An 11,746-nucleotide genomic window follows, 5' to 3' on the forward strand; every position below is an offset into this window, starting at 1 on the left:
AATCTAACATTTAGTCCAGTAATTAGTTTTTTTTTTTTTTTTTGATAACGAGGGTGTCTGGACTTACGTCCAACTAGGGGGACTAGATGTGTAATATCCTAAAAAATTATTAATTGTATAAAGTTATGTTTGATAAAATATTTTTTATAATATAAAGATATAAACTTTATTTCTATCATTTTCTACACTTATAATATTCTTTTCTCTTTAAAGATAAAGAGGTAATTTCATTCAAAGATAGTTTAGTTACTTTAAAAATATCATTAAAAAAATTATCGTTTTATATGAGTTTAATGAACTCTTGAATTCATAAAATCAGAACTTAATCGAAAAAGTAAAAAAAAAAAATTATGTTAGGACGTAATCGTCATTTTCATTTTAGTATTTTGTATTTTTGAGCACCTAAATGTTACAATTTCACTTCGGCCAAAATATAAAAGTTGCTTAAAATATAATTTTATAAAACATATCAAATTTCCTAAATTTTAGGAGATAGAATATTTTTGGACTATTTTGCCCTTCATGTATTTTTATGACTCCTTTGTTTTCTATATAATTTATTTTGTTATAATATTATATAATAAAATTTTAAAAATAATATAATGATATTGATGGTTTTATTGGTTAAAAATTGTAATTTTTTTTAAAAAAATGATATTTTGGTTTTTTTTACACGAAGTCCAACAGGGAGGGATTTTTCTAAAAAATTTAAAATTCAAAGGGTGCATCCACATATTATTTTTAAATTTTAAGCTATTTTTAATTGTAAGAGAGAAAATGGGGTGATTAATTAATGTTTATCCTATAAATTTAAGAATTTTGAATTTGTACAACTCTCTCATACCACGTGGCGCTTCCTTAGTACACAGAACCCTATTTCTTTTTATTCAAAATGTGACATGTATTTTAATCTTATTGGTTGTTTACATTTAATTTTAAGATGTTTCCATACGGTTCAAAAATTAATAATTAATGGTCATGATGAGGTAGGGAGTATTTTATCATAAATAGGTGCAAACTGTAGGATTAATGCCACATGTTGAGAATTTAAGATACTATTGAAGGGTGAGAAAAATAAAATTTTGAACTTTTAAAAATAATAGAAGTCTTCCCAAATTCGTTTTGACCTCACCCCACTCTAAGATACTTAGATAAACATCATTATATTACTAGAAAAAAACCACTAGAGAAGTTCCTAAAACTTCTATCTACTAAAGTCTTTTATTCTCGGATAAAATACCAAAGTTCTTCATCTAATCAAGTTTAAAACATACTTCATTATCAAATCATAGTATAAAGTAGGTACACACCTATACTTTTTCTTGGTCTTTTTATTATAATAGTGTTATTTTGTTTTACTAAATTTTCTTGTGTATTTTTTTTTATGTAAGAAAAAAATTGTGGATTTCTTTTTATATTTCATTTATGAAAGAAGAATTCATTAATGATGAATAGATCATGATAGTGAGGTTTGAAAAATGATATTTTTACATTGGTGTAACGGATTGGTAAAATTTCTAATTGAGTAAAAAGGAATCAGAATACCCTAAGATGAAAGGTTCCAAACATCGCACGGAAGGCCTCGTGTTATGTGGGTGTATGACCTAGTATATGCATGTCCCATGTTATGTAGATGAGACATTTGCATGAATTATTATTGCATGGCATATTTTATTTATTTAATTTTTATATCAATACATGATAGAAGATCTCTTCATTTACTTGATATAATTATTATCTCGATTAAATCATGGGTGGGTATAGTAGTACCTATAGAAATTTTTCTCACCTTATTTATTCAAATTTTTCGGATGATCATCCTGAGGATGTGCCTTAGTTGGATCTAGAAAAATGCATTTTTATATTTTTCTTATTTCAATCTTGATTTATCTTGAAATAAATTATGCGAGACAATAAACTATATGATAATTTATATTTATTTTTATTTTATTTTATGTATGAATCTTATATGATAGACTATCCTAGAGGAATATTTGGTTATTTTATTAAATTATTTGAATAATGAATTAATGTGATGATTGCTTATTTCTTTGTTCCAAACATTGAGTAGATTAGATCTTATTTATATTTTATCCAATAAATTATTATTTTTAAAGATTATTCTATCTTAATGATTAGATAGGGAAGAAAACATCTTTCTAAAATGGGAAACATCATCGAAATCGGATAGACATTAAATTATATATATATATATATATATATTATATATATATATCTATATATATTATAATCATTGAAATCTGGATTTTTGCAATCTTTGTAAATAGGTTCTATTTTGGTCAATTTTTTTCTAAAAAATATTCTTTTTCTGAAAATGGTCAAAAAACGAAATTTTTAGATTTATGTGTTAATTTTTCAACCCCATTAATCGTTCGCTAAAATAATGAGCGTGTAATCCGTAGTGATAATTTCTTTAAAATGGATTTGTTTTGTTCACAATAGGACATCACACATTTGCTAACTTTTTTTGAAATTTTCTCACATATTTTCTTCTATAACTTGGATTGTATTTTTTTAAGAAAAATAGATTGAGTTGAGAATCTAATAGTTTAAAGAACGCACCATATCGAGGTGTCTCAATAATTGAATAAAATCATACATTTTAGATTGTCGATGCTTATTACTAGAATGAAATATTATATAGGGTTTTTTTAAATGTTAATAGTGAAATCCCTTTTACTAAAATCAAACTTAATTTTTTTATATCTTAAATAATTTATAATTTTTTGACCTTCAATATTCGGATCGACATCCTGATTCACCAGTTATGGGTCGGGTCATGAACCCAAATTTTGGGAAGTCACAAGATGAGCCAGACCCAAAACAAAGGTATATGGGACCCTTCCCCACATGGGCAGATTTACAAGTGGGGGTTGTGAGGACACTTGCCCCTACAAGAATTTTCAAAGTCTATGGATTAATGAGTTATTGCTATAGATTTTAGCGGCGGATAAAAAATATGCCACTATTGCCCCAAACAAAAATTCCACTCTTAGTTGCCCCCCCCCCCCCCCCCAAACTTCTTTTTTTTTTTTTTTTTTTCACTCTTAGTTGTCTCACAAAAACATTTCTACTCTTGGTTGCCCCCACATAGGCAAAATCCTAGTTCCGCCGCTGTTTTCCCAAGCACGTGTAATGCCCACACATCACACGCACCAAGTAAGTGAGGGAACGCTCTCACGGGTGGCCCCAAGGAAATATTGCATAGTGGGTATTGAACACAACCTACAGACTCTCTCCGCTTATTGGATTTAAAATTGCCATTGAGCCAGCCCCTTAGGGTTTTCCAGCCATTCATTCTTGGATGGCTAAATTACACACTACCCATGCCATTCTTCTTCATGGACTTTTGGATTTGAAACGAAATTAAAGGACTTGTTCACCTTAAGGGTTCACTCTGAAGACACTGACCCTTCATTATTTGTAGGCATATATAGTTCACCCTATTAATACTACCAAATATTTGGCAAAGCATCATAAAATATTATACTTATAAAATTAATAATTATGAAATTTTGCATTTTATCCATTCGGCATCCCAGCATAACTATTAAAATAAAAATAAATTTAAAAAAACAAAAAACAAAAAAAAAAAAGCACTTTTATTGGTACCACAATTTTTACTTATTACACTCCAACTAAATTTAAAAAGTCAAAAATTAACAAGGTCATGAGATTATCATTATCGCACTTTAGGTAAGAACATTATATCTTGATATTTTCTTCTCTTTGATGGAGATATAACAAAGAGCGAGAAGTACGAGATCAACATCAAGATGTCGTAGTAGATTATTACCATTGATGTCATCTTGTTCTTTTTTATGGGTTGTCAATAGTGAAAATTCATGTCTTTTTTATCTTGTGCAAGTATTATTAAAAAAATAAAAGTTGATGTGGAAATGTAAAATCCTATTTTAAATGGAATGGGTTAATTTTTAGTTGGGAGGTGATAAATAATTTCAATATTTTGGGTGTAATAAGTAAAAGTCGGGGTGTCAATAGAATTTCTAAAAAATACATGGACTAGGCTGTCCTATAGTGAGCAGGATGCATGCATCTCCTGTCTGACTCATCTCGGTCTCGGACGAGTTTTAAAACCATTGTTCTTTTATTTCTCTCTCAGAAGGTCAGTGTTCTGATCCATTCGTCTGACCGACCGACCGATCGATCGATCGATCTCCCGTTTTCAACAACAGGTTTCTCTCCAACTTGATTAATCATCCTCTGTTGATGTTTCTGCATTTTAATTTTTTTTCTTTTTTGAATTTTAATGTATTAAATGATCGTTCCCATTTGATCTTAATCTACAATTGGCAAACAAACCCTAAAATTTAGCTTACCCAGAATTCAAATTTCACATTTTTATGACATTTAGGTCTCAAAAGAATTTGCTATTTATGGGCTGTAATTGTTAACGCCAAATGTATTACAAATGATTGGGGCGCTAAGTTGATGATGCAGAGGCCATCATTACATATAGCATCTCTTTGTTTCTATCTAATAATGTATCCAAAAATATTTATTTTTTAAGAAAGGAGAACTATGTTTTGGATTCATTTTGTTGGGAAATTAAAAGATCTGGAAGCACTGTGATATGCTATATATGGTTGTGCAAACTGCTTGATATTTGATTCCTGTAAAAAAAAAAATTGAATCCTTAATTCATTTCGGAATTCGTAGCTTTGAAATTTGACTGATATGAATTTTGTTGTTGTTGTGGTTGATGATGATGATGACGTTGTATGGGTTAGCTGGAATTGAACCCACAACCTCAAAGTTGCATTGCAACATGTCAACTAATTTAGCTATGGATCTAAGCCTGGGATTCTAGATGTTACTTTAATGTTTGGAGGGGATATAATTGTTTTCCAAAATGTAGTGAGAAAAGGGTTACTTACACTACATGATTTATTATTTGTTTCTCAAAATGTAGTGAGAAAAAGGGTTATTTACACTTCATGATTTGTTATGTTGATTATGATTATGTAACAAGTGTATAGACACTTATGTAGATGTCAGACTAGTTAAGAGGTGTTTGACATGGGGTCTTCGAGAAATCTGAAACATCAACATTCCCATAGATATATATATATGGTAATACAATATTCAGCTACATTTAACTAATATGGAATTTTTAAATTAAAAAATATAGAAAAATTAGATTTGTAAAATCAACTCATGTCTGTATTTAGCAATTGAATAAATATGAGTATGGAGCATGGGATGTGGATTACACTTATCTTCTTTCAAAAGGCATTTTTATAGAAAATCATGAAAACTAAGGGTGACATTACTTAACATGTTGGGATGTGTGTTAGTGTATGTTAGGATGTGTACGTGTGTCGATACATTTGGCACAAGAAGAATTCTAACAGTGTCCTAATCCTATTATAGTTCCAGAGATTTTTATTCTTTTGTTCCTCTATGATGAAGTAAAATGGGGCTAAATGACAATTTCTCTAGAAGAGGTGAAAATATCTCTAGAGAAATCAATTTCCATCACAAAATTCATTCATAACTTTAAGGAGTGCAAGTCTTGCATACTAACTAAATCACTGAACCGGTTATAGCGACATGAAAGATTAGGCATGCTGGTTGGATTTGTGAACATACAAACTAGTCTCCCATGCAAGCTAGGAGCATTGTTTAGAAGCTTTCTGAACTAAAAAAAGGTTATGTCTTATACCTAATAATATTGGTCTATTTTGCTTCAAAGTACCCAGTTTCATTTCAACGATTTGGGACATACTTCTTGTTAGCAAGCATTCTTTATTGAATCTTAAATCTATTATCAGTGATACAAAAACAAGAAGCTTATATGAATTACTCTATATTTTGTACAAATTTTCTGGTTATCTCATGAATATGTCCAGAAGTTATAATAAAACAGGTCTGTGGTCCTTAGACTGGTAACTTTTCCTTCCTAAAGTTCTCCCTTTGCTTCCACTTTTTGTTTTTATTTTTAATTTTGATATCAAGCAGGTTCACGGCCTTTACCAACTTAGCAACCTGGGACCTTCCTCTCTTCTCTCGTCAAGGATTAAAACTCTGCCACCTGAACATCTTAACTGAGTTGACATGGTTTCATTTATTAAAAATTCCTGTGTATGTCTTACCCATATCAAACTCTTCTAGTCCATAGGTTTTGTTGGGAAAGCTCATATAGACTTGGCCTATTAGCCGAGTTGCATTGGACTCTATTGAGTCATGTCTATGTTAACTAGGTTATTTTGTTGCATTCCGAAACTGAACTTTTGGGCTTGCATCTCCTAGTGCTCCTACTTATATAAATGGAGATCCATAAAGCTCCAAAGACATTTGGAACAGAGATGTATGTGCTAATGAGCAACTTAGTTGTCTTATTTTCAGCGTTGTTTAGGATGTTAATGTGACTATTTTGTTTGCATTTGTAGCTAAAAAAATGATTTGGAAAATGAGTTTGCCTTCTATTGCATTGTGAACAAAGGAATGGTCTGATTTTCTAGTTAAAACTATCAGATTATTCAGTAGGTATCCATCCTTAAAAAGGCATGTGGATTATTGTGTATTTAAATACCTTAGTGAAGCTCTCTTGGTAATTTGATCAAACACCTCTTAGGTATTTCATCAAACACTTATTTCCATTAGCAAACTAGATCTGTGATTTCTTGACTGAATTTTGATGACAGCTTGTCGATTCTTGGTATGTTCTTTAGATAGCCAAAAGAAAAAAAGAGAGAAAGTAAAGAAATTGTGATATGTTCTGCACATTATTCAAAAGTCTATCTGTCAATAGTTCATCATGTATCTTTGTGAAGGCTTGATCATCTCTTCATGGCATCTCCTAATACTTCACAGCCATGTATGGGCTTATCCATTTTTTATATTCCGTAGTAGTTTGAAGTAGATGAAGAACAATTTTGGGAAAATGTGCTCAGATTCTCTTGAGTTTCTATGAACGGTACTTATCAAAAATAAGTTTCAATCAAGGTTCAAAATGCTGAACATAATTTACCATCTCATATGTGTGTGTGTGTGTGTATGTTAAAAAATAGAGACAAACAAATCGACAATGAAAGAAGGAAAAATAAGAACACTCCGATTTACTTGGAAAACCTTTCGGAAAAACCACGGGCAGAGAGAAGAAAATCCACTATGTCAAAACTGAATAATTCACATACAGAGTTCGGCCTGATCCCTTCGCTACCACCACAAAGCCCCGAAAATTTTCCATTATTTTATTTCACCACAAAATGTCGCACCGCGAGCCTTTCGAATCGAGTCAATTAGAATTCAAGTCACACACTCAACAATATATATATATATAGATATAGAGAGAGAGAGAGAGAGTGTGTGTGTGTGATAATCTGACGCCCCCCTCTGACAGATGCCCCTTTGGGACCCCATCACTGAACCGTAGATCATTTGCCTCGGGATACACAAGAAAAAGAGTTATGGTTCTATGTATCCCGAGGCAAATGATCTACGGTTCTGTGATGGGGGCGTAGGGAGGCACCATAAAATCATTGTTCATATATGTATTTGATAGGTAATTTTACTACACAAACTTATAGCAATCTATGGTTTTCAGATTTATTTGGAATTTTTTGAATCTCTGAAGTACATAGTGCTCTGCTCATGATTCATGAATCTATGCCTCAAGAGCTAGAGATTGGCCACTCCATTCTTTGAAGACTCATAGTCCCTAAGTGCTAATTGCTTTCTTGTCTAATCAAGTACAAGCTCCTAACATCTTCATATTTTCACCTAGGTTGATGTATTTGTGACATGCTTTTGACTTTTGAGGTTGAAGTACTTGCAATTGTATTTTTTTTTGCCTGGTGGGGTTAGTGGTTAGAGTAAGAAGGGGTTAAGATGTTTGAACCTAAACCCTTGGGAACAACCTCCACAAGGTCTTACCAATAAGCTAAGTGGACTTCTTTCTTGCAATTGTATTTTATGAAGTCATGAAATAGAATACCTATTGCCACTTAAAAATCAAGAAATTTTATTTGATAGTTTCAGTGACATTCTCATACATTTGAAAAGCTAGTCATGGATATCCTTATATGACAGCTTGCTATGTTGTTAAAGTTTGTGAGTGTTGATACTGAGACTCGAATTTATAACCTTCATGACATGCTTTTATCAAGCCCTATGCACCCAACATGAATACTTTCCACTTTCAGATAGTATAGGGCCAAAAAAAAAAAAGATTTTTTTGGAATGTATTTTACTAAAACTACCATTTCTTCATGATTTATTTGATCAAATTCCCAGTAAATTGCTTCCAAATCGTACGCTTTCTAATCTTTCCATAAAAGTAGTGATTACAGGTACCAAAGAAATGGAGATAAAGCCAACAGTGGCCTTGAGGGCTATCCTTGTTGGTGGTATAGCTGCATTTGCAAAAGTGGCTGGTGCAATGAAGGCTGCAGGCAGCGTGAAGTTGGGGGCAGCAGCGGCAGCCATGACTGCAGCAGCAACGGCAGCAATGTCGGGATCAAAACAGGAACAAACTGATGCTCTCAAGAAGTCTTCACCGTGACCTCTGGCAATAGCAGTGCTTTTTTTTTTCTTAATGGGTAAGATGAGAATTTAGCATAAGAGTGGTCTCTCGCCAACTTTACTGGAAACAGTTTTGTTATTTTCCAATTGTAATATAATTGGAAGTAGTATATATCCATATGGGAACAAATGGAAATAAAACCCCAAGCATTAATTTTCTCGGAAAGTTGATGGAAAGAATAGTTTGGATTTGAAATTCTGGTTTAGAGGATTGTTTGATCCTGATTGAAGACGGTTAAAAGATGTTGGAAACAGCGTCTCCTATGGGGTCTCTTTTGCTTAACTAGATACATAGTGCAACGCTTCTACTCTGGACATCATGTTCTTTGTGCAGATTAAAGAAGAGGAGTGATAAATGGTTTTCCTTCTCGTTTTTATTTTTTATTTTTTTATTTTTTTCAATCTCAAGGTGGTACTGAAGTGGACAAGTACTATTAAATGGTCAGTGATTCTGTATTCTTCCCCTTTATCCATCTCTTTTATCAAATGGTATTGAAGTCTGGCCTTGCGAAAGCGTGTGAATCAATAGATTTGAAAGGAATTAAGTTATTATGTTCAATTCAATATAAAAAATCAATTTGAATCAATAAATTCAATTGTTAAATAAGCAATAGGTTAAAAGAAAATAAAACATAAAATTAAAAAGTAATTAAGATAAAAAAAAATAATAATTGAATTGATATGTTTGGAATTTATTATATTTCATTTTTAGAGCTCTTTATATAAATAATTTCAGTATAACAACTTAAAAATCTTTTAAAATACTAAAAATTAACTTTTCTAACTTATTTATAATGTAATAACAATTTTGTAATCTTATTGTTATTCAATTTGGATTCTTTTAAGTATTTTTAATTATGGTATAAGGAATAAAAATGAATTTTAAAATAAACTAAAAATTAACAAGGAATTATATTCCTAACAGAAATATAAAATATAAATCCTACTAAAATTAGAAAGATAAATCCTATTATAATTAAGAAATTATTAAAACTCTAACCAGGAGGAGTGTAGCTGTTCTAAGCCTTAGTGGTTTTTTTTTTTCGGAATTTTTTTTTGTTATTGAGTTCTTTTTGGGTTAGTAAGTGAAACGGATCATTGATCCCAAATATGTGGTATTACCACTCACTGACTTCACCACCTAACAGAGGTGTCACCTTCAATTTTACTGAGTTGATATTTTACCAGATAAATGGCAATGGTTTTCTTCAAGGTGGTTGACCTCAGTACCAATAGTGCCTTAGCAGGCTAACTATTGTGAATGAGGTGATTTCGACTTCTAAAGAAACCTAACCATAATGGGATTGAACCCATGACCTCCTATTTTAGCACAAGACTTGGGTCAGCTAAACAACCATTTTACAGTATTCTACTCTGTAAGTGATTTATAGTTTATTCCACTCTTATTTATTTGAAATTGTGATCATGGATCCTTTAACTATCTCTCAAACTACAATCTTTCAAGATTTTCATTCAGTCATTTAGAATCTTAAATATTTCTTTTAATTGGGATTGTAATTTGTATTTGTTATACGTGTTCAAACCAGTGTAAGTAGTCATTTTTCACTTGAGATGATCCAAATTTAGGAAAAAGGAAGAAAAAAAAAAAAAAAAAAGATAGAAAACCAACAATCATTCCTCTAAGACAAGAATATGTGACTAATAGTTTCAATTAAGTTTTTAACAAGACCTTTCTCAACATATTTGAACGACAAATGATGCCCTAAATAACAAGTTACTATACTAAAACTTGGCCACAAAAATTGGGTCCCATGACCTCTAAAAGCAAATGAGGATGACGATTTGAGCACCACAAATAGAGCTGTGTCATCACCTTATGTGCACAAAATCATAGATCTTTTCCTTAAGATACACAAGGAAAAATTTATAGTTCTGTGCACATTCCACGTTAGTTGAGTATATTTGATTTTTTTTTTTTTTTATTGAGTCAATTTATTATTATTCGTAAACTAAAGGTTGACACTGCAGTATGCAGTACGCAATCAAAAATACGGTGATACTTGTCAGCTCTGAAAGAAACACTACGAGAGATATGTCATTGTAAAATATGCTCTTGATCACGATTGTACCTACGAGTAGCATATCTTCGTCCTGCTGAAGGGACTCCTTTATAAAGTCCAACACAACCTCAGCCAATTCAGCATGATGATTAGTGTATCCGTGATCGGCTCCAGGGGCGGAGCAAGGATTTTGTCCTTGTGGGGGTAACCAAAGACTAGAAAAAAAATTGTGGGGTCAATTAAGGTTGAAAAAACATAGTTGTAAGGGCAACTAAAAGTGGAAAACAAGAAAAAATGTGCTAAAATCTGTCTCAATAGCTCACTAACCCATGGACTTTGAAAATTCTTGTGGGGGTAAATGGCCCCAATGTAAATCCGCCCCTAATCAGCTCCTTCTATAATTTGTAGTTTGTGGTTGGTTATGATGTTGGCGAAATCCAAGGCATTTCCATTGTTAGGATTAGTGAGCTTTAGTAATAAATTGGTGGAAAATTAAATAGATAATAATGTGAAGTACTACTCCCACTCAAATATGAGAGGATACTAATTCAAAGTCCTGGGAGGCATTGATGTTATAGTTTAAAATATCGAAGTATCTGTCAATCATAGCTTAAAATATTGGAATGTATCCGTCAATACGTATCAGTATTGGCTGAGATCAACACGAAACATTGACCATGGAAACGTTGACTATTTCAGGAATGTATTATTAACAGCCATTTACCTCAAAAGCCTGATCTGATGGGGAAGGTGCAACTATGTATATAAAAAGGGATATAGGTCGAATTGAGGCACGATACGTGAGCACATGACACCTGAAAGTGGAGGCGGATAGCACAACACCCAACACTCCCTCTCATCCATAAAAGTAGAAAATTTCTTCAAGGGGACTCGAACCCATGACCTATACAAACCTACCACTCTGATACCATTAGAAGCTCATTTTTCTGTTAAAACCCCTAGAATCAAACTTTAAACAATAGCAATCGCACCTCTATCCAACCACCATTAACGATGTCCTCTCAATAGGTCTCTCACTTTCTAGCACCAAACCAGTTGGGGACACGGTTTTAAAATGCCATTTTCCCATCTCGTCTCGTCCATGCCAATTATTGAGTCTTCTTGGACGAGTTTTCTGATACATTTGAAAAGTCTGG

General features: G+C 32.1%; 1 protein-coding gene across 3 annotated transcripts; it reads left to right on the plus strand.

Annotated features, from left to right (window-relative positions):
• Positions 1 to 4,059: 4,059 nt before the first annotated feature.
• LOC147410521 (uncharacterized) lies at positions 4,060 to 8,824 on the plus strand. 3 transcript variants are annotated; one of them, XM_086436400.1, is made up of 2 exons: positions 4,060 to 4,217; positions 8,328 to 8,824. In XM_086436400.1, the coding sequence occupies exons 1-2, from the start codon at positions 4,073 to 4,075 to the stop codon at positions 8,546 to 8,548; spliced, it is 366 nt and encodes a 121-aa protein (XP_086292526.1). In that variant the 5' UTR covers positions 4,060 to 4,072; the 3' UTR covers positions 8,549 to 8,824. The 3 variants fall into 3 exon arrangements, with proteins under 3 accessions (XP_086292526.1, XP_086292535.1, XP_086292519.1); XM_086436409.1 differs by having other exon boundaries at positions 4,063 to 4,217; positions 8,337 to 8,824; XM_086436393.1 differs by having other exon boundaries at positions 4,099 to 4,217; positions 8,325 to 8,824.
• The last annotated feature ends 2,922 nt before the right edge of the window (positions 8,825 to 11,746 follow it).

This window comes from Akebia trifoliata, chromosome 1, assembly GCF_017979445.1.
Source record: "Akebia trifoliata isolate Shusen 1 chromosome 1, ASM1797944v1, whole genome shotgun sequence".
Taxonomy (NCBI): domain Eukaryota; kingdom Viridiplantae; phylum Streptophyta; class Magnoliopsida; order Ranunculales; family Lardizabalaceae; genus Akebia; species Akebia trifoliata.